Source organism: Gastrolobium bilobum, unplaced genomic scaffold, assembly GCF_033153095.1.
Source record: "Gastrolobium bilobum isolate Gb01-03AN ecotype WA unplaced genomic scaffold, APGP_CSIRO_Gbil_v1 utg17055, whole genome shotgun sequence".
Taxonomy (NCBI): domain Eukaryota; kingdom Viridiplantae; phylum Streptophyta; class Magnoliopsida; order Fabales; family Fabaceae; genus Gastrolobium; species Gastrolobium bilobum.
This window is the reverse complement of record NW_026899394.1, coordinates 40,899-65,212: the sequence shown is the minus strand read 5'-3', so window position 1 is coordinate 65,212 and position 24,314 is coordinate 40,899. Positions and strand designations below refer to the sequence as shown.

At 32.8% G+C, this 24,314-nt stretch overlaps 3 protein-coding genes across 4 annotated transcripts; 2 read left to right on the top strand and 1 right to left on the bottom strand.

Annotated features, from left to right (window-relative positions):
* The first annotated feature begins 4,840 nt into the window (after positions 1-4,840).
* On the top strand, positions 4,841-7,612 carry LOC133290184 (probable UDP-arabinopyranose mutase 2). The gene is made up of 4 exons (XM_061488239.1): positions 4,841-5,242; positions 6,087-6,337; positions 6,438-6,606; positions 6,865-7,612. The coding sequence occupies exons 1-4, from the start codon at positions 4,919-4,921 to the stop codon at positions 7,192-7,194; spliced, it is 1,074 nt and encodes a 357-aa protein (XP_061344223.1). The 5' UTR covers positions 4,841-4,918; the 3' UTR covers positions 7,195-7,612.
* A 7,373-nt stretch (positions 7,613-14,985) lies between these two features.
* LOC133290224 (COBRA-like protein 4) lies at positions 14,986-17,073 on the top strand. Its single transcript, XM_061488292.1, has 6 exons — positions 14,986-15,058; positions 15,160-15,239; positions 15,491-15,947; positions 16,037-16,187; positions 16,294-16,571; positions 16,670-17,073. The coding sequence occupies exons 1-6, from the start codon at positions 15,007-15,009 to the stop codon at positions 16,948-16,950; spliced, it is 1,299 nt and encodes a 432-aa protein (XP_061344276.1). The 5' UTR covers positions 14,986-15,006; the 3' UTR covers positions 16,951-17,073.
* A 261-nt stretch (positions 17,074-17,334) lies between these two features.
* LOC133290223 (protein COBRA-like) lies at positions 17,335-21,120 on the bottom strand. 2 transcript variants are annotated; one of them, XM_061488290.1, is made up of 7 exons: positions 20,873-21,120; positions 19,766-19,845; positions 18,857-19,313; positions 18,434-18,593; positions 18,071-18,348; positions 17,644-17,912; positions 17,335-17,571 (listed from the first exon to the last, which is right to left on the bottom strand). In XM_061488290.1, the coding sequence occupies exons 1-7, from the start codon at positions 20,952-20,954 to the stop codon at positions 17,515-17,517; spliced, it is 1,383 nt and encodes a 460-aa protein (XP_061344274.1). In that variant the 5' UTR covers positions 20,955-21,120; the 3' UTR covers positions 17,335-17,514. The 2 variants fall into 2 exon arrangements, with proteins under 2 accessions (XP_061344274.1, XP_061344275.1); XM_061488291.1 differs by having other exon boundaries at positions 17,336-17,912.
* Positions 21,121-24,314: the final 3,194 nt, after the last annotated feature.

Genomic DNA, 24,314 nt, shown 5'->3' with positions numbered 1-24,314 from the left:
TACAATGAAAGGCTTTATAAGAGTTATGTTGTAGGAAAAGTGATTGTGTAATGTTATAGAGTTTCGTTTTGCGTGTCTTAAGTTTTTTTTTTTATTTCAAAAAGTACGAACTCCACAAAATATTGTGTGTGTAAAAAACATTTTTATGTCATATTGCATTATGAATGCAAACCCCTATAATAAAAATGTGAAGGGAAAGTGCTGGGTACTCTGCATTTAGGGTTACTGCTAGTAGTTGCATTAGGGCCTGCTTGATGTCCTTTCTTCTATTCTTTTCTGTTGTGCTTTTGCTTTGCCCCTTTTATTGTACCCAAAAAAAAAAAAAAACAATGAACTTATCCCTTAAAATATTAGAAAATGGAATCGTCTTTTCAGAAAGCCCCATTCTAAAAAAACAGGCCATACTGTTCATAATAATTGCAAATAATCTTTATCTTTTATTGTTTGACTTAGGTATCTTCAAGTAGAGTCATCCTTTACATGTTAGCATAACTTTTATTGGAAATATAAGAATCATGTGAAATGATATTATTAATTTATGCAATTATTTTTTAATTATGTATTTTTGAGAGTATACAATTAAAAAATAATAATTTTAATATTATAATTATGTATTCTCGGAAGTACATAGTTAAAAATGAGTTGCAAGATATCCTGTAATAGGATATCCGATGCACCCTTTATTTATATATATTTTTGGAGTGACTTTGAACTTGAAATAAAGGGCATGTTGGAGTGATAGAGGAGAAACATTTTTTCTTCTAAAAATTATGATTTTTGTGAATATATTGCGAAAATGAATTTTTCAGAAATATTATCAAAAAGTTATTTGGTAGGTCAAAATATTCAAGGCATGTTGGCTTAAGTTTACTAATTACATATTTGGTTGATTGTCAATGATTTCTATGAATGTGGACTGATTTTACAAAACTAACATTTGATGAGTTTTTAAAAAAAATTGATATGTCACAAAAGGATCAAATCATGACATTGGAGATCAAACCCAAATTTTCCAAACAAATTTGACCATTCTCAAACAAATTTTGTTCTCAAACCACCGGAGCGAGAACATGAAAGGAAAGTGATGTGAAACAGTGATCGTGGTTGTCGATTCAATGTTGAAACATGACGATCATGGCATTGGGGTCATCAGAGCAAAACGACGTGAATTAGAGACGAACCCAGTAAAGGCATCGTGAAAGGGAAGAGAGGAACTCATGATTTTGTGAAGCAAAGTATCATGGCTAGGGCTTTAACAAGAGAAGATATTTTAGTCATGAAAATATTAAAGCATGATTATTTATGATAGAGGTGGCAATATGAGTTGAACCAGACGGGTTAACCCGCCAAAACGAATCGAGTTGGGTTATACATCTCAATCTACCAACCCGCCTCAACCCATCCCGTCGAGTTGCGGATCAAAACGAGTTGGAGGTGGGATGGCCCGCCGGGTCAATTTTGTGTGTGTGTGTGTGTGCTATTAGGTAGTATTTATTCGGGCTCTTTAACCCATTTGGGGTTTTTAGCCCTTTAATTTTTCAATCTGGCATTTGATTCACGATATTTATCAATGAGGGTCATTAAGTGATGCTGAAGAATCTAGCGTCATTGAGTGCCGCGACCCTACCCCTGCATCACTCACACATTCTTTTTTTTTTCTTTTTTCTTTTTCAATTGAGTGACGCTCATTCCCCTCCGGCACTCATAGGATTGTGCCAAGTGGCACAATCTCTTTAATCTCGTTACCGTAAAGCTTCAGAAGACCATATCTTTTGACCTAGGTATTCAAATTATGTGATTTTTTATTTAACACAACTTTTCGAAATCTATGCAATAACATCTCATTTAACATATTTTATCTCTCACAAACATAGTTTGAATTTGTAAAAATGTGAAACTGTTGTTAAAAATTTGAACTATGTTAAAGGAAGATAAAATATGTTAAATGAGGTGTCATTGCGTAGATATCAAAAAGTTATGTGAAATAAAAAAAATCATCTGATTTGGATACCCAAATCAAAAATTATGGTCTTTCGAAGTTTTACGGTAATGAGATAAAAGAGATTGTGCCACTTGGCACAATCCTATGAGTGCCGGCGGGAAAGGGGAGTCACTCAATTGAAAAAGAAAAAAGAAAAAAAAAAGAATGTGTGAGTGACGCAGGGGTAGGGTCGCGACACTCAGTGATGCTAGATTCTCACGAATCACTTAACACGACCTTGTGGACAAATATCGTGAATCAAATACCAGATTGAAAAATTAAAGAGATAAAACCCCCAAATAGGTTAAAGAGCCATTTTATTCGTTACTAAGCTTTTGTAATATCCAAAAAATTTATATCTTAGTACTCCGCTAAAAAAATAAAGAAAAAAACTTTATTTATGGTAAATGTTATATATAGAAGCAAAATTAAGTTACTAAAGAAAATTTGATTGAATATTAACATATATTTAAGTTTGAGATTAAAAAAATTAAAGAAATATGAAATGAAAATAAAAAATATTATATATATATATATATATATATATATATATATATATATATATAAAAGTCAACATTGGGCAAGCATAGCAGGCATTGTTATCTAAGAATTTCATTTCAAACCCATTCCACTAATTAACGCAAAGAAGAACGCGAACGAACGTGTAACTCCCTAATTGCATACGCTTTCCAATTCCCTTTTCCGCCATTCTCTCCGCATCAAAAGACTCAAAACTTGAATCTGTAAGTCACCTCCGTTCTTTGGAATCTGGATAGTGCCATGGTGATGGTATTGGAAATTTGAATATTGTAGGTTCTTCTGTTTTATTCTATTTGGAAATCAATTACATATTACAAACTTCTCTTTTATTACTATTATTTTTTCTTCATAAATCTCACGCAGGGAGTCTCAAGCAATATTTTGATTTGATGCACGTGAGACTTACGCAATGTAATGCTTCGTTTCACTATAACACTTAACCACCTGCATGACTACACCTATAAAAATGTGTTTATTTAATACAAAATTTGTAAGACAAACCATTACATACTCAAAAATTTTCAGAAAGGAAAAAAGTTCATCATAATATGAAATTCTCTCTGTTTTTAAGGTTAAAGCAATTATGACTAACTTCAGTACAAATTAAGTATATCGACAGATGAAACTGCTTTTAAATTTAAATAATACGGTTATAAACTACTCAATTGTAAATGTTCATTAAAAACATTTATTTATAATAATGTTGTATAGTTTTAGTAACGGATTGTCACATTTACAATTATACAAAATTGCATAGTTTTAGTGAAAATGTTTGAACAGATGAATTAAACACGCATATATTGTGTAACTTCTATTGTGTGGATAGCTTTACTCAGTTAGCTCCCTTTTATGGCTTGAATTAAATCACTTCACCTTTTTCTAATGACGAAGGAAAAAGAAAAATTCAAGAGTTGAGAATAGTCTTCGCCGCGTAAGGGGGAAATCATAATCATCACAAACAATTCTGACTAGTTTGTACTTTGTAGTGCACATTGAATTGAAAAGAAAATGAAAGGAAAACACAACTATTCAACAAATAAATTAAGTTTGAGATAAATCACTTTCAAAGGTTTCAATAGGTTGGCTCTTTTTGTAACTACTAATTTGACTAAGTCATTATGCAAAGATTCTTCTTATGATGGAAAAAGACATTTTTGAGCTAAGAAAATGACATAATATCTCTTTGAGATTAATTGTACTTCAAATTTTATTTACGTTATAGAGACAAATTAGGAATGAGAGAGTTTTCTTCGTTGACGAACTCTACCACAGGAAGAACAACAAATAAAACAATAACGGAAAAGCCACGCAGCCATCTTAGAATTTTATATATTCTTCACCGAACTAGGATTTTTTAAGATAAATCAAAGAATTAGTGGATTCTTATTTTTTTTCTCTATATTCTTATTATTTTCCATTTTAATTAAACTTATAATGTGTCCATGCGATTATTATACAAATATTTAAAAATATCAAATCAGATTATATTTTAATATAAAATATCACATTATGAATCTAATATGAAAAATATTTATTTGCTTTTAAATTTTGATGTATTAAATATTTTTTATAATCGCCAGAAGATAATTATTTATATTAAAATATAATTTTCTATATAAGTCTAAAATTTATTAGGTTTCCCATAAATTAGGGAAGAAATTCGAAAAAAAAAAAATTAAAAAAAAATACAAGGAGAATAAATTTCAGTCTCACATAGATAATTTCCATTATTAGTCAAATTTAATTTCCATTTTACCCAAGATAAGGATACTAAAAAGTATACACATTAAATTTTTTTGCTTAATCAAAAATCATATATTCTGATGATCATTCCATATAAAAGAAAATAACAACAGTATAGTGAAATAAATCTGCTATTAATTTACCATACTATTTTAGATAGAGGGAGACGGAGGATCAAATTCGTAAAAAAATTTCCATATAAAAAGGATAAAATCCTTTTAAATATATTTTTTCAAACAAAAAATAAGGAAATCCGCACAAAAATTTGATTCTCACAAATCTCCCTTCCATTAATACGCATTAACCCTAACACAAAAACAGAAAATAAAAATAAAAAATACAATAAAAAAACATGAACCTCTCTTTTCGTAATTATTATTTCCATGTGATTGGCCTTTATTTCTGATTTGTGCTGAGCGTTCACCACCACCAACGTTTGAAGTTGAAGGAGTCTTCTTACCTTAAACATTCAGACACGTATCTCTGTAAAATCCACCACTCGTGCCGGAAACATCGGACTCGCACGTGCCACAATTTATATTACATTCCTATAGATACTCCTCCTCATCTCACTCTCTTTTTTCATCTTCAAAACAAAACACACACTCTGTGTTTCTCTCTGAAACTCGCACGTTTTCTTTTCTCTTCTCTGCCATGGCTAACGCTTCTACATCACCAACGCCATTGTTGAAGGATGAGCTTGACATTGTGATCCCCACAATCAGGAACCTCGATTTCCTCGAGATGTGGAGGCCATTCTTTCAGCCGTACCATCTCATCATTGTGCAAGATGGTGACCCTTCAAAGGTCATCAAGGTCCCTGATGGCTTTGATTATGAGCTCTATAACCGCAATGATATCAACAGGATTCTGGGTCCTAAAGCTTCTTGCATCTCCTTCAAGGACTCTGCATGTCGCTGCTTTGGTTACATGGTGTCTAAGAAGAAATACATCTACACCATTGATGATGACTGTTTTGTGAGTTTTTCCAATCACTGCTTTATCTTCTCTCTTTTTTGAAAAAAATACAAAATTTACAATCTGGGGTTGGTTTTTCTTTTCTGTGTTTGGCTAGATCTTGACGTGTTTTTTGAATTTGGTTATGAATTTTGGTTTGCAGAGCTGATCTCTTCCTAAGCCATGTAAATTTTGGATCTTGTTCTGTTGATTTTCAATGTTGTCGTTAGAATTATTGTTTGTGAATTGTGAGTGTAACTGGTGATACTGCTTCTGTTATTCCTGGCCGTACCATGAATTAGATCTTGTTTTAGGCTTTATAGTATGTTATGATCAAAATGTCGGTTTGTCACTATGTAATTTGTGATTTAGAAGTGAGGCATTGTCTTGAAAATTGTTTGCGTAATGATAAGTTTGTCTGCAAGGATGTGATGTTTTTCTAAAGCTTTCAATATTGGTCCGTGATGTTTATTCATCTTTCATCCGTTTCACTCTTTTTCATCGGTGTTGGATTGAAAAATTGTAAATATGGTTAGATTTAGTATCTGTATTTGATTGATCCTCACTAATTCTGTCTTTGGGAGGGGTTTAAAGCCTTAATCATGGACCTGTTTGTCTCTCCGGCAAGATAGTGGTTTTATCCGCACACACAAAAAAAAAAGATCTGTATTTGATAAACAATAATATAATATAGATTGAATCATTTGCAATTTATGGGATTCTGAAGTGTCCTACAGAGTTATCTACTGTTGATATTGTGTTTTACATTCAATGATTTCATTGATGTATATTACTTGTTACTCTTTTATTTGAAATTTTAGGATTCATTATTTAATTCTGATTATAATTTTTTCTTGTGGCTTAGGTTGCTACTGATCCATCCGGACATAATATTAATGCACTTGAGCAGCATATAAAAAACCTTCTCTGCCCGTCCACACCCTTCTTTTTCAATACCCTCTATGAGCCTTTCCGTGAAGGTGCAGATTTTGTTCGTGGGTACCCCTTCAGTCTCCGTGAAGGTGTACCAACTGCAGTTTCTCATGGTCTTTGGCTTAACATCCCTGACTATGATGCTCCTACTCAGCTTGTGAAGCCTCTTGAAAGGAACACTAGGTACTACTTGTACTCTTACGAACCTATGAAAAATTCAAAATTATTAACTTGTATAAGTCTGATTCTGATCTGAATATTGTGATTATTATTATGCTTTAAGGTATGTGGATGCTGTTCTGACCATACCAAAAGGCACTTTATTTCCCATGTGTGGAATGAACTTGGCATTCGATCGTGATCTTATAGGAGCAGCAATGTACTTTGGTCTCATGGGTGATGGTCAGCCTATTGGACGCTACGATGATATGTGGGCTGGCTGGTGCTGCAAGGTCCATTCTTGGCTTTTGTTTTTCATTTTTTTATCCCAATTTTGTGCAAACAATTCATAGTTGTAAACTTGGGTTTAATGTCTCTCCTGTTGTAAGAGATAAAATTATCTTGTACATACGGGCCCTGCACGCTTTTATGTGTGTGTAGGAGATAATTTTATTTCCTACAGTACGAGAAACATTAAACCCTATAAACTTATATTTAGATGAATATTATTGCATGAAAACAACTGAGATATTTTAATGATGATTGTTTAGGTAATCTGTGATCACTTGGGACTGGGAATCAAGACTGGTCTTCCCTATATCTATCACAGCAAGGCTAGTAACCCATTTGTAAACTTGAGGAAAGAGTACAAAGGCATATTCTGGCAAGAAGACATTATCCCATTCTTCCAGAGTATTGTTCTTCCAAAAGAAGCAACAACTGTCCAGAAGTGCTACATTGAGCTTGCAAAGGAAGTCAAGGAAAAACTTTCCAAGGTAGATCCTTACTTTGACAAGCTGGCTGATGCTATGGTCACTTGGATTGAAGCTTGGGATGAGCTTAACCCTGCTGGAGCATCACTGGCCAATGGCAAAGCTTAAATCAATTTTGTTTAACAGCAAACAGCCACAGAACTTGAAGTGAAACTATTTATATACTGTAATTTTTTTTCTTCACCTTAGTGTTATTCACACCGCTTAAAATTTGCAGCATTGTTAGCTGTAATTCTATTTAGTAATTTCATGCTTTGAGCTTAGAAACAATAAAGCACAACGGTCTTAGGGCGTTGCTTTCTTTTTAATTTACTGTTTTATGGGTAGAGATCATATGGCAGCATTGGCTTCCATGTGAAATAAGTCTTATAGAGAGCATATTTATGAATGTCTGGTTTATTATATAGAGTAGAGGTCCATAGTGATCAAATTTTAAACTGATGTATTCAGAAGTTTGGATTTTTCTTTGGTACTGTTTGTGCCACTTGAATCATATTGACCTATCTTCAGATGCTAGTTTGAAATTGAAAACATCCAAATCTATAAAGGCCTGTGTTTGTTACGGTATGTAAATATAGTCTCTTTCAAGATGTATCACAAACAAATAAGTTCAATTGAATGAAGAATTACAGTTACTTAAGTAACTGCAGGAAAATTGAAACTGAAGTCCCCTAAACAAGCAACGGCAGGTTTCAAGTAACATATCAATCAATTTGGAATTTATGTATGGTAGAAGAAAAATTTTGCTTTAGTCCAAAAACAAAAATTTTCTCAAGCAAAATTTTTCTCTTCTTAAGCTGTGGTTGTTATTTGGTTTGATTCACTATCTTGCCCTGTTTTAATTAAATTGTTACTTTACCTCTCTTTTCAAATTATATACTAATTTGCCTCTCTTTTCAAACTATATACCAATCTTTTCCTTTAACCAAAGTTTGACACACATACTCAAGTAAATGTGTAATTTACTGGAATAAATGACTTACAAAGAATTAAGGTTTGGGGGCAATATGTTGTTTAAGAAGAGGTAAACAATTTACCAAGAACTAGGATTTTGTCAAACGGGACAAAATGGGCAAATTGATTTTAAAAAGGGGCAAAATGGTCAATCAACTGTTATGTCTCTTTATTATGTGAAATTATCGCTATCTTTAGATCTAAAATTAAAAGCTCGTATTAATACAGAATTATCGTTCGACAATATTACTAAAACTAAGGCAGCTGAGCTCTCAAGGGATTGCTTGGTGCAGGGATCAAATCCTGCCTCAAGCAGTTTTTTGAAAAATCTTTGGGGGTCAGAGGATAAGCCAAAACTCTTCGGTTGGGGGATTAGTCTCATCCTTTCTCCGGTTGCGAAGCTTAGTGCACCCACTGTTACAATGAGGGGCTAGCCCAAACGGGTCGTACCCCGAGGGCATGGTGCCCGGAGAAGGTTGAATGGGGATACCTCCTGGCAATGTACCAAAAAAAAAAAAAAAATCTAAGGCAGCTAACGAACGCCCAAGTATCTGTTATGCTGTCAGAATGTGAATCTAAATAATAGTCTTCATGACATTAATGAAGATATACTTTAGTGCAGTGTTTAAAAACTCCGTCCTACCTTGGATCGATTTTGCCAGGTCATTGACTTCCTTTTCTGAGAGTTGGGGTCAACAGTTAGACCCTGCATTCTGACCCGTGTGACTCTCGGGTTAAAGAGGATCATTGCATTTAAAAAAAATACATATGAAAAAACATCATTTGGCGTGTAAAAAAAAACAAAAATTCGTTGTTGCTTAGATTTAACTAAATCTGAAATCTTCATTCTTCTTAGCCTCTTCTTATGCTCTTCTCATTTTCTCTCTTATACCTAGTCTCCCTGATTCGGTGATCTCCTCTACTGTGGTGGTGGATCCTCCAATCATCTTGGGTCTTCTTATCTCCCTCTTTTCCATCGTGCTGATTGTTCTCTTCCCACCGTTGATTCATTGTGTCGCTCCCTCTTGTCCACATTTCTCTCTTGGATAAGAGATCTTCCTCCACATGCTGTTGTAGGTGCGTGAGAAGGACAAGGAAGACCAGAGTTTGATGATATAACTTTTCATCGACTTTATTAAAATATGTGTTTTATACTTTGATACTTTCGCTAGCTTGTGTAATATTGACTTGTGGATGTAATTAGTAGAATTATGTTAAGTATATTTTGAATCTTTGATGATTGGTGATTTAATTTTTTTGAATTTTTTATATAGAATATATATTTATATTTTTTTAATATATAAAATTGGGTCAGCGAAATGATCATGTAACCTCACGGTTGAATCTGTGACCCCTAGTCTCGACTAGATCAATGTCTGAGCCAAATTTTTAAACACTGCTTAGCTTCGATAAAAACTTTGAGATCTTACGTAAAACTAAGATGTCAGATAATCACATAAAAATCTCTCGTTTCCTCTTCTCCTTCTATAGAAACTTTCTATTCTAGCTTCAAGCACCACCATCCATCCTTTTGTTTTTATCTACTCTTGGTTGTTTTTACTTTTTATTGTTTATTTTTTATTTTTTTTAAAATTTAATTAGAAAAGGAAAGACAGAATAAGTTAGGGATAATTTTGCAAAATGCTAAACTATTTTGAGGGACCAAGTTGTAATAAACAATTGCAGCGAAATAACCTGTTACCCAAGTTAAAAGTTATAAAGGGTGGTCATTGATCTATTTGTTTACAAATTCAACGGTAATGGAGACGTGGAGCGTAGAAGACGATGCCTTCATTCATTTAACATTTATTTTTATCTAAATAATAAAGGTTTTTTTAATATCTTTTATGGTAATTTTAATTAAAAGCAAAGCTTATGAATGTTATTTTACCAAATAATTATTTTTGGTTTTAATACTAAAATAACTTTTAAGCTAAATTTTTTATATTATTACCAAATAACTTTTAAATTTATTTAAAAAATGTAAAATTTATTTTAAAGTAACTTTTAACCTTAAAAAAAATTAATTTAAACACGCTCTTGGAGTTATAAATGCAACTGGTACACTTATTTTCTTGCTGGTTGTTGTCTTTTATGGATATATATAAGGTTTGATTTTTATCATGTTGCGTGAAATAATTTATCCATACAACACATAAAAAAAGAGATAGAATACACTAAAAGAAGAAAAGAAAAAAAATTGAGTCTCACCTACTTTTTTATATCTTGCATAGAATAATTTATCTTCTCTAAAAAAAAACTGGAGTGGTGTTGCCCATGATTTTATACATATATATTTTAAGTATGTCTTCTCTGCAAACCTGAAGTGGTTGTTACCCATGAGTTTTGGGTCAGTCCAAGCCCACAATGCAAAGAAGACTATTTTCTAAGAAGGATTAGAGCAAGATTCGGCTTGTAATGTTAAGAGAAGTTGAATTAAGCGTATGCTCTTTCTTCCGGATTTGAGGCTTTAATAGGAGGGAGTGGATCAGATGACAGTCCTAGAGAGAGGGCTTCTTCGGCTTTGGGGACAAACTCATCTTGGCTTGTATTTCGGATAATGATAAGGATGAGAATTTCACATCTCATCACATTAGCCACGCATCAGGGGTACATTCTAATTTTGATTAATTATGGAAATACACCCGATTATATTAAGAATTTTTTATTCTAATTACGGGAAAAGTAAGAGGACATGGAAATACACCCCATTATATTAAGAATATTTGATTCTAATTACGGAAAAAGTAAGAGGACACATGTTATATATATATATATATATATATATATATATATATATATATATATAGGTCATGATCATTTTACACCAGTATAAGTTACACTCTCAATCTTGTCCGTTGATCCCAATTATATCTAAGGGCTTTAATTTTTTAGTAATGTGAGTCATTGGATACAAGTGGATCAATGGTCAAGATTGAGTGTAAGACTTCTAACTCTTACACTGGTGTAAGAATATCTTGCCCATATATATATATATATATATATATATATATATATATATAACCCTTATTTTTATTACTTTTGTCTACCCACCTCAACCTCGTTAGATTATAATCTCATTCAACAGTGAAAATTTGTGTGTAATTTTACGAAAGATGATAAAAATGTGAATTCTCAACCGTTTATGTGTTGGAGAGACCGTTTCTTATTTTGTGCTGAAGCAATTTATAAAGCACATGCCGAAACAGGAGAAATCAAAAGGCATTACTTGAATGCTACTGCAGGTACATGTGAAGAGATGATCAAAAGAGCTGTATTTGCGAGGGAATTGAGCGTTCCTATTGTAATGCATGACTACTTAACGGAGGGATTCACTGCATATACTAGCTTGGCTAAATCGTTAGCGCCGCATAAAAATATTCCTCCTAGAGTAGCTGTTAATACAAATAACATAAACTTTGTTATAGCCATTTTTGTACATTCAATGTACTCTACGGATAGAGGAATACATAGAGTTGAACATAGTACAATAAGAAATGGAAATATTTCGTTGAAATTGTTCGTTTGAAAATTTTCCAAAAAACTAACCATAGGTTCTTCCAGAACAATAGGGCCACTATGCTCATTACTAAACATGTTGAAGAGATAAAATAGAACCAAGATATCTCTTTTTAATCAAAGGTTGAATCGATCATTAGAAGAAGAATTAGGCCAAAAATGAAAGAAATTAAAAGAAAAAATAATTAACCCACAAAGCACAAAATCACTACCAAATCAAAACGGTGAGGGATGAAGCAAAATCAAACCTAAAACACCAACCATATCAGCAAAACCCAAACAAGAGTGAATCAGGTTCAGGTTCAAGGAGCTTCACCAAGAGGCAACCTATGATGTACGAACACAAACACGGGATACGACACGACACGATACGCCGACACGTTAATTCTAAAAAATGTTATATTTCGACACGTTGGGACACGTTTTGATATTAAATAAAATTTTTAATATATATAATATAATTTATATTTAATACATGTAACAGTCCATAATAAGTCATATAAACAATCAAATATTTAAATTTTATAACATAAATATAAATATAAATAATTTTTTATACTTTTTAAATTTTTCATGTCAAATTTCATAACAGAAAAAAATTAATTTATAAATTATTTCTTTTATATTTAGTTAATAAAATAAAATTAAGATTAAAAAAAAATTGTGTCGGAGCGTGTCCGAACGTTGACCGCGTGTCGAAAAAAGTTGACTGCGTGTCAGAAAAACGTGTCGGAGCGTGTCGGACACGTATCCGACACACAAATTTTTCAAAAACTTGCGTGTTCATGCTTGTTAGGAGGCAACTATATCAAATACAGGAATCATCAAATTTGAAAATTTAAAGAAGCAAATACAAAATTATAAATAGAAAACCAATGATTTAGTTTGAACAGAACTTGAAACAAATGACAGTCTAGTAATTGCAACATGAATGTCTAGCTACTCCATCCAAATGCAATCAACAATCTACCCAAAAAAAAAATACACCTGCTGCAAAACAACAGTTAGATTACCATTATTTTTTTGGTAATCACAAATCACAGTTTTTTTTTTTTTTTGGCAATCAAGGAGCTTTTGTGGTAATGGCTGATTTGTTTTTTGTTAATCAACAATCACATGTTAGATTACCCTTATTTTTTTGGTAATCAACAATCGCAGGTTTTTTTTTTTTTTTTTTTTTTTTTGGCAATCAACAATTTACTAAAAAAAAGAAAAAACTGATAAAAGCCAACGAGTTAGATTACTTTTATTTTTTTTGACAATCAACAATCACAGGTTTTTTTTAGTGATTTTTTGCTTTGTGTGCTAATTCTTTTTTCTTTTAATTCCTTCTTATTTTTTGCCCTTTTCACCGTGGAATCTTGAAGGAATGATGTCATAAAGAGAAAGAGGAGGAGAGAGAAAGAGTGAGAGAGAAAAAGAAGTAAAATAGTTTATTTTCTCTTGTAAATCTTCACCATTAGATGAAATTGTAATCTAACGGTGTTGAAAGTGATAGACAAATATAGATAAAATAAAGATAGGCATAATAACATATTCCTTATTATATTTATAGGTGATGTGATATGAAATGTGATTAACTTAGTTATATAATAGTTACACTATTAATTTATAACCATTACATAACCGAGTTGACTATATTTTGTGTTACATCATCCAGGATTATAGTTACTTCTAAGCTATTTATATTATTTTTGCATCTACCAAGCAAAATTTCAAATAATTTTCATATGCATTTTAGGTGAACTCGCTTGAATTTGTTTTCTTTAAATTCATAAGCTGCAACTATAAGTTGAGTCTAGCTAGTCTAGATTCAAATTCACGATAAATCACTAATTGGGATTGGCTTATACAATTGGTCGATCCGCTCTTGTATAGTCAAGTTTTTTCTTACCTTCGAAGAGATTATGTTTTTTCCTAATTTAAATTCTTATGTACCAAAAAAGATTCACGTTAAACATATGACAACATTATCGTGCCATAGATTATATAAGATATATTTATTGAAAAAAGTTATATTTACAACATCTTACAACTAAATATTAACGACTGATTTTCGTCAATCTGACAGTTATAATTTATTGAAAATTAATACTTAATTAATAAGTGTGACCCAATAAATTATAACCATCAGATTAGTGAAAATCAACAATTAATATTTAATTGTAAGAGATTAAAAAGCAAAAGAAAAATTTTAAATATAAAATTCCTCATATTTATTCATATTGATAAGTTGATAATGACACTTTCAGCTTTGAATCCAAGAATCACATTGGTTGTATTATTCGAAAAAAGGGATAATTTGCATGTCATTTGACCCTTTTTCAATGAACAAAGGGTCACAAACTAACGGGGCAAAAGACTACAAAATTAGTAGGTATTTGAGAAATTTCACTGTTGGAGGCTTGAAGCATTCAAGGTTTTATGGAGATGCAAACAGCAGTTGGGGTGTCCTTTTGATCTGAATGGAACGCATTACCTGTCCCTACGCAACAATTGCTTGCTTCAAACTCATGTCTCTGGCTCAACGTGGACACAAAAGCAAGACCATAAAGAGGAGGTTCACAAAATTAGTTGCAAGGTCTATAGAAGTGACAGTTGTTACCTAATATGATTAAGTTGTGGTGTGGACTGTGGACACAACAGGACCATAATACCACATTTTCATTTCGTCTCATGCCAAACTTGTTCTTACCCTTTTGTGTTCCAATCATTCTTAGAGAAAAAAGTTCAAAGAAATGGGAAGTACCTAGATATAAAAAAAATCAGAGAAGAGAAAAAAGGCCATTTTGAGGATAAATTGTAGACTTTATTTGTCTGCATAAGTAAACATATTAAATATTGAATCTCAATACATTCTTATGTTACATGAGATAAGTTTTCTCTCCTACACATCTTTCGATAGCTGTGCCACCTTTTTCTTTTCTTTTCTTTTTATTTTTCAAGTGATAGACCTCACAAGTTTGTCTCTATGACATGAGATAACTTATCTCCTTTAACATGAGATTAATAAAACTCATACATTAATCCATTTCTGAAAGAATTTATCTGAATGGAATAAGGGGTACACCTGTAAATTCATAGTATGGTGAGCCTAACCCATCAGAAAACACATGGCCTTTCAAACAACCGTTGAAGTGTTATGTTCACTCTTGTATCTCCCGCCTATTCTTGTCAGTGGCCGTTGCTTTAAGATATGGGAAGTTAAAAGGAAATCTCAAGTGTGAGACAGTGATAGAAATATAAATGTGTAGGTACCTACCAACCATTTGGTGAGCCATCACTTGAACCCCAAAGAGAATTCCCCTCAAGGCCTCGTTTCTACAATACTACACATCCAATTCCATAGCATTCAGCTGAAGACACTCCAATCTTACTGAAAGAAGGTTGCTAACTCTTGAGTCCCATTACCATAGTTGATAACATCAAAACCACAATATTCAGGGAATGAGACTTGTCATATCAGCTCTATGTGTTCTTGTGCTATTCTCTTATGCAGGTCAGATAAAAAGTTACCCTCTTTGCTGATTTTGTTTCACTTTCACTTAATTTATTATCATATACATATTCAACTAATTTGTTGATGTTTTCTGGTTATAGCTGCTTATGATCCTTTGGATCCAAACGGAAACATAACGATCAAATGGGATGTTGTGTCTTGGACACCAGATGGCTATGTGGTAATTACAAACTTTATTGTTACTTGCTTTATATTTTCTAGGCCAAACAAAATTCCAACAAATTGCTAGACATAGATGTCAAGGGTGCACTGAAAGATCAAATTAAAAGACTAAGATGGATAGAATGTCACAATATTATTAGCTGTCAATGCAATCTATTGCACAACGAGTAAAATGGATGTTAACTAAATTAAAAAGTAACCTTTCATGTAATAAAATCACTTGTTTCTGTTTATTGCATTTTCAACCAGGCAGTGGTAACAATGAGCAATTTCCAAATGTTTCGGCACATAACGAATCCTGGATGGACCTTGGGATGGTCATGGGCTAAGAAAGAAGTTATATGGACCATGGTAGGAGCTCAAACCACAGAGCAAGGAGACTGCTCTAAGTTCAAAGGCAATGTACCTCACTGCTGTAAGAAAACTCCCACAGTTGTAGACTTGCTCCCTGGTGTACCTTATAACCAGCAATTCTCAAACTGCTGTAAGGGTGGAGTGGTGGCAGCATGGGGCCAAGACCCTTCATCAGCTATCTCATCCTTCCAAGTGAGTGTTGGGCAAGGTGGTACTTCAAACAAGACAGTTAAACTCCCCAAGAACTTCACACTCTTGGCTCCAGGACCAGGCTATACTTGTGGCCCTGCCAAGATTGTTCCTTCCACCACTTTCCTTACACCTGACAAACGCCGCAAGACTCAAGCTCTGAGTAAGTTCTCTATCTTAGCAATATCATTTCCCTCCCCAGCTTCCCCATTCAACAATTCCCAAAAGTTTCATTTGTTTTAATTCATGCAGTGACATGGAATGTTACCTGCACATACTCACAATTTCTGGCGAGAAAGAACCCAAGTTGCTGTGTATCTATGTCATCCTTCTACAATGAGACCATTACCCCTTGTCCCTCTTGTGCCTGTGGCTGCCAGAACAAGAAGAAAAACTGTGTCAAGTAAAGTCTGATATTTCAAAACAATGAATGACCTCTTCATATCTAACAACTAGACAACCAATGAGAATTTCCAATTTTTTTTCTTACACGTTGGTGTGGTTTGCAGGATTGACTCTAAAGTTCTCAGCATGAAAGGGGTTCATACTCCAAAGAAAGACAATGAACCACTGCTGCAGTGCACACATCACATGTGCCCAATCAGGGTACACTGGCATGTGAAGCTCAACTACAAGGACTATTGGCGAGTCAAGATCGCTGTAACAAATTTCAATTACAGGATGAATTACTCCCTCTGGACTCTTGCTGTTCAGCATCCAAATCTTAACAATGTCACCCAAGTTTTCAGCTTTGATTACAAGCCTTTGCTTCCCTATGAGTCTATAAGTGAGTGTCATTGAATAGATCTTTTATAAGTATGTTGTGTTTTATAAGTCAATAACTTTAAGAATGACTACTCATGTGTATTCTCATTTTATATGCAGATGACACTGGTATGTTCTATGGCATGAAATACTTTAATGATCTCTTAATGGAAGCTGGACCAACTGGGAATGTTCAATCAGAAGTGCTTCTTCGGAAGGACGGGGATACGTTCACATTCAAGCAGGGATGGGCATTTCCTCGCAAGGTCTACTTTAATGGTGAAGAATGCATGCTGCCACCACCTGATACCTACCCATTCCTCCCTAATTCTTCACCTGTAAACCTACTCAACTTCCCAGCATTCGTTTTCTCTTTGCTTGTCTTGCTAGCTGTTTGGTGAATTGGTACATAAGCGAGTTGAGATTGTTTTGTGAAATTTTGAAGCCTAAGTATCCCTCCACACAGATAACGTGATAGCAGGTATGAAGACTACAGGCATTCTTTGAAAAACATCAAGCCAGACTCATGAGTATGTGTTGTGATTCATGAGCACCAAACGGATGCTAAGTATGACTCCCACCAATGATTTTGTCTGAACCATGTAAATGCTTGTGTTGCAATTCTGTAATGAATACCTCTTCTCTCTTTCATTTAGTTTCTCTTAGACAATATTGAGCATGATACAAAAAAATAAAAATAAATTATGATTCCAAGTAGGAAGCTGCAAGTAATAAGACCATTAGCATTTCAAATCCACATATGATTCATTAATGCTAAATTTTCACGTGATATGTTGCTGTATATATTTATTATAATTACAGTTACAGTTACAATAAGAATATATGTATCATTGCATTACAACAGACACAAATAACAATACAATAGCAAATTCTACCACCAATATGCTGAATCCTTTGTAACAAATCATAGGACACATGACATAATCTTCAATTTCCACTCCATGTCATCCTCCCCTTTGCTTCAAATACCAAATTGACATCACAAATGAGTCAAAACTGGTCTGACTGAAAATTTTATATTACAAGGTTTGAGTGTACCACATATTGGAACTTTAAGAGTATGCATAAAATACATAGGCTACAAAAGAAGCCATCACTAAAGAAAACAAGGAAACCTCTTGCCGGGAACCAGCATTAGGTAACCACGGATAAGCATCAGGTGATGGCATCACACAGTTGTCACCATTGAAGTAGATTCTTCGAGGAAAAGCCCAACCCTTATCAAAAGTAAAAGTTGCTTGATCCTTTCGGAAGAGTAGCTCTGACTGAACATTACCATTAGGGCCAGCTTCATTTAGAAAATCATTATAGAACTTTACTCCCCAAAGCATCGCTGTATCATCTGTTAAAAGCAGCTTAAATCAGTAATGACTTCTAGTTTACAAAAGGAGTAAAATTTTTGATGTTTTATGATGAAAAATGAACAAAAATATGTTTCTCAGTATTTAAGAAATTTATTACTTCAGAAACTTGAAACACACAAGTTAGGATCACACTCACTTATTGTCCCATAAGGAGTTAATGACTTGTAGTTGAAACTGAACAGTTGAGTCAGATTGTCAAAGTTTGGGTGTTGAACAACCATGTTCCAATCTGAATAATTCATCCTGTAATTAAAATTAGTAATAGTAACCTTCACACGCCAGTACTCCTTGTAGTTAAGCTTAACATGCCAATGGACTCGGATTGGGCACATATGACTAGTACATTGAACCAAAGGTGTAAAACTATTCTTTCCGGTGCCAGCAACAACTGATGCCAAATGTGGTGTGTCTGGACTGTAACCGCACAGAGAAAGAAATATATGAGTGTATAACTAAGTTTCTAGAAGGAAATCAAGTAACATGAGAAACAGAAACCTACTTTACACAGCCCCCTGATTGAGATGAGTTACTCTGGCAGCCACATGCGCATGTTGGGCAGGGTACAATAGTATCATTATAGAAAGATGAGAGGGAGACACAACAAGTAGGAGTTTTCTGAGCTAGAAATTGCGAATATGTGCATGTCACATTCCATGTCACTGCAATAAATGAGAGTAATGTTAAGGTCAAGTAAATTGCTGGAATTTGTTGATAGTTACTCATAAAAACTGTAAACACATATCAGTTTTAAATTTAGCCAGATAATTAGTAACATGAGTTCCAGATTTTAGTTACCAACAAAAGCTACAACTAGTGGATGAAGATTTGTTGAAGAAAGAGCATGAGGATGGTACGAATCACGGGAAAATTAGATAACCATATTGTTAACTGCAAAAATTAACATAAAAGTCCTTTAACTTACTAAGTGCCTGGGTCACTCTCCTTTTGTCTGCTTGAATGAATTGAGTGGGTCTCACAATTTTTGCTGGTCCGCAAGTATAACCTGGTCCTGGTGCTAACAAGGTGAAGTTTTTTGGGAGTTTGACAGTTTTGTTTGTGGTTCCAGCTCTACCAACGCTGACTTGAAATGATGAAACTGCGTTGGTTGGATCCTGAGCCCATGAGCTGAGTACCCCACCTTTGCAGCAATTTGCAATTTGCTGATTATAAGGTGTTCCAGGAAGTAAATCCACAACTAACGGATTCTTTTTACAGCAATGTGGAACATTTCCCTTAAATTTTGAACAATCCCCTTGTTCAGTGGTCTGCCCTCCCATCATGGTCCAAATTACCTCCTTCTTTGCCCATGTCCATCCTAGTGACCAGCCAGGTGCTGCGATATGACGATATTGTTGGAAGTTGTTCATTGTAACAACAGCCTGTCCATTCAATTGTTTCTTAGATATATAAACAATTAATGGAACAAATATAAACTCAATTCATTTTAGATTGCTATAGCCACTAATATAAATAAACTCGTTACTTGAGTTTATCAACTTTATTCAATAATTTAAAAACTTAAAATAGTAAATACACACTTAAAAATCCTTTGTAAGGTGGATCAGAAGTGTGATAAGATATTGAGATCCTGTCACATTTCTAATTGGAACAAAATGATTTTGTTTTTACAAAATTTTCAGGTAGTTATGCTGTCCAAGTAAGAACAGATATACCACATAAGATGCAGCTGACTGAACATGCAGATCCATCACAAAAGATGTGCCAAACCAGTAGAAAGAAAGGAGCCAAAAACATTTCAACACCATGCATATTGTACAACAGATGGTTTGTTTCTCGTATTAATATCCCATTTGTAAAAGAATATACTTACAACATATCCATCAGGTGTCCAGCTTATAATATCCCATTTGATTGTGATATTCCCATTAGGGTCAAGTGCATCATAAGCATCTGAAAGATAAACAGCCAACGGCAAGTAGAAAGTAATTAAAACGAAAGTAAAGGAAAGAAAACAAAGTAATTGTTGAATCTTTAAAATATTCGTACAACATACTACACATTAAACAACAAAGAAAGTGGTGAGACATATGAAAAATGCAATAGAAATTATGAGACACACATGATTGCTAGTCTTGATTAAGTAAGCATGAACAAAAGAAAGTAAACAAGCAAACATATTGTTCAAGTCAATGCTGGTTTATGAAATTATAATTCTTCATTTTTACATATTCAATTCCTACGGGATTGATGATTATAACTTCTTCCTTTACACTTAATATATCTGATAATCTCCTTCCATTTGAATATAATCACATCCCATGCTAAATACTAATGATAAAGAACGGAAAGATATCCAGAATCTAAACACTGTGAGGACCTTTATATATGAATTATTCCATTCACAGTAAAAACAGTTCATTATCGGTAACCACCCACCATGTATGATGTCCCCAATTGTTGGAGTTCTTAAGCACAAATCTCGTGTAAGCAATCCTAATTTCAACTTTAAACATATTAAAGAAAATAAAAATAAAAATCATTAACATACTTCTCAATTGACCCAACGAAAATTCAAATGCTAAATCAATTCTTGCTAAAACATAATCAGAACACGAATCTCATCTATTTTTTTTGCTCCACATCTAAATCTTTACAGCAACAAAGGAAGCCAAACTCCCATATTTTCAAACTGAAACAATTGGCATCAACAGTAAAAGCCGCCAGAAGCTAATAAATGATAAAAAGTTTCCCCATTTTGAGAAAACCCACATTCTTTATCAAATTCAAAGAACAAAGAATGCATCTTTCACAAGCATTCATTCCAAAAATCAACAGGGCGTGAAGAGAAACAAAAAAAAAAACAGAAAAGGTTTTGCAGACAAGGAAAAACTGGACAACCCATTAAACAAAAACACAGAACCAATGAAAATATCAGGACTTTGATGAGAAAAAAGAAAACAATAATAATGGGGTGAACCTGTTGAAGTGAAGCAAGTGCAAGAAAGTAGTAACAAGAACAAAATGCAAGGACTTGCTTTTGATAACAAAGACAAGCCCATATTTTCTGGATGAAGAAATGTTTGTGTTTTGGCGATTCTGGTGCTCTCAGTTATTGACTGAATGGCTGGTTCAAGATCTGTGACAGAGAAGAGAAGACTAGAAAATAAAGAAAAAGAAGAGAGAGAAAGTGTGGAAAAGAAAGAGAGAGAGTGGAAAATATGCGGTAGAAGCTGATGACAGTCTTATTTGTCCCCGTTGGTTCTTCAGTATAAGAAAGGTATATAAGAATAAGTGTTATTCTATCAAATTTGTACCCACCATTGAACACATAATTCATAGTATTCTATAAAGTGGTGTTTGGTTGGGAGCTTTTCAGCATATATCTATGTTTCTCTCAAGTATGGCGTTTAGAAATACCATGTTTGTTTGAACGTATTTTCACCAAAAACCTATCTATCCAATTTGTCTGAATTTATGAGAATCATAGATATCCGCACTGTTTAGAAACCCAATTTGAAGGTGGGATTTTTCGGAAAACCGGTAATCTGGCTTTTAATGCACTGTTGATTTCATAAAGTTACCTAATTTTCCCAGTAAAATTTTTCCCCACCAAACAACTTTTTTTTACATTTGTCTACCTATCTCACTTTATTTATCTTTCCAATCATTTCTCTATCTATTACATTTCACTATTATTTCAAAAAAAATTCCTCGACCAAACGCCCTATAAGAAAAGGATTGCTCTTATTTTTTTTCTCATGTAAAATGAGATTGCATGTTTCATATAATAGGATCCATCATTTATTAAAAGAAAAACAAAAAGTGATAGCACAAATTATGATATTTTATAACAAGAGAAAGTTATCTTGTTGCATGAAGAAAAAAATTCCTTACTTTCATATCATTAAACTCACATTTCCATGTCTCAATTTATAGTTTTTTTTTTTTTGCACATAAAGAATATTTTTACTAGCAAATTTGTGATAACAAAATCATTCACAATTTTATAAAAGTTAACGATCGTTAAGCAAACAAAATGGATATTGATTTTGTCCTAAGACAAACAAAGAAGAAGAAGAACAGGGGGGAGGTGGCCGGCAAAAATTACCATGAAAGTGGCATATGATTGGTTGTATGATTAAAAATATTTGTATCTCATAGAATTATATAACTAATAAAAATAAGGTGACTCCCACTTGCTTTATAAATATTTAGTTTGGTATAACAAGAAATGGTAGGATGAAAAGTTGCATTTTTTTGTTTGCATCAAATTAATTAAAAATATCTTTTGTAATGTGCATGATTTCTTTAAGCCCAAAATGATAAAAATATGGTACAATGAATTATAGCACACCTTTCCTACATATAATAATATGATAATGCATGCATATAACTTGTCATGTAGTTTACCACTTTTGTGTGCCTGATTTTCCTACTCACCATATGTTTCCTCATGAAACGAATCTTATTGCATTCATGATTCGATTGCACAACACGAGTTTATTTCAAAAACTTGGAGAAAGAACTTAATGTTATGGACATAGTAAAAAAATAAAATAAAATTAAGAAATAAAATTTTCTCATTCCCAATTTAATATTTATTTTTTATCATAATTCCCATTTACCTATACATAAAAGTTAGAATTAAAGATTATGTCTAAAATTAGTTTTTATAGAGCCTACCCTTCTAAAAGGCAAAAGAAGAATATTTTATGAGCATCAGGGGAAAAAAAAAGTTATTCAGCACAAAATTGCTTGTATTATTTTGATTTAGCAGATCGCTTTTATCGGGTCAATCTGATTCGATAAATCAGATAATTTCAATCAAATAAACTAAATTGATTTGGATACTTAGTTTATTTTGCGTTAAATATTATCAAAAACAATTACCATTATTCAGTTCTCAAACTCATGATTTTTCAATCCGAGATCCCAGTTAAATTACCAGATCATTTTTTTTTTGTGAAAGATATTTTTAAAATTTTAAGCTTCTAAAGTTGTATAGTATAGACGTCACTAATTCCTCTTCTTCCGTATCTTTTTCTTTATTATGACACATTATTAAGTGCCTTTGATTATATTATCAAATTTTGAATAAATTAATTAAAAAAATGCAAAACTATAATAGTAGAAAGAGCTAAATGCATGTATCAAAAAAAAGAAAAAGATAGAGCTAAATGCTAGTAAAATACACTATCAACCTTTTGAATTGATTTAATTAGAGTTTCAGATCATGAAAGAGCAAAAACCAATATTTTACCTTGAAGTGGTGAAAAATTCAAAATTCTAGATAGAAAAGAAAATGAATGAGGATAAAACTTTAAAAAAATATAACGTGTTGGCTGAAATATAATAATGTGTGATTTTTTCTCCAACTCGTTAGGATTTAGGAATTTAATTAATTCAGTTCAAACATGTTCGGATCTATATACTATAGTAATATTTCTTTAATATTGTTTACTCGAATTAAACTCAAAATATTCAATTAAAGAAAATAAATATATTACTATTTGAATGACAATAGTATCTTATTGAATTTTTCCTTTTACCTTTTGCAAGATGTGGCGAGCTGAGTAGTTAAGCTCAGTTTATGACTAATATATTATAATACAAGCGACTCGTATCTGGTACCAAAGTTTTTTACAAAAGTAATTAGTTTTTCCTTATTGTAAGTCATTTTACAAAAATATTCTTATATTTTTAGTAATTTTCTATATATGTTGTAACTTTACAAGTTTATATACTTTTGCAATCATTTTCTTTGAAATATAAACTATTTATAAAATTAATCAAAGAAATCCAACATTTTTTAAAAAAAAAGTTTAGTTACACCTACCATATCAATGATTTTATCTCATCGTTTTCAATTACATATAAAACAATACAACTAGACGAATTCAAATTAAGTATTAATTTAATAATACCTTTCATTATCTAACCAACTAAGTCTGAAGATTAATGAAAGCGACCCGTGCCAATCCGTCAACTCTTCCATAATTTCTCTTGTTTTATTTATGGGTTATGTTTATCTCATTTTACACGAGATAAACATCTCTCCTACACACACAAAAAAGGTTGGGTCCCACCACTTTTTTTTCCTCTCTCCTCTTACATGTAGGTCCCACTTATACTTTTATTTCTACAACATAAGGTAATGTTTTTCCTACAACATAAGAAAAATATATCTCTTTATTTATTTGCAAAATTATTAAAGAAATTGTCGTTTTCTGAATAATGATTCTAGCATAATTACACGTGTCAAAGTTTCATTGGTCTCCTACACCATCGCTCTCGCTTCTGGCAATGCATCGTGAACCCTCGCTTTAGGGGATTGCACCTCACCGACAGAAATAGACTCTCCTAAAGTACAAGCACTTCAAGCGCAGTGAAACAGTTCCTCTTTATTTTATTTTATTTTT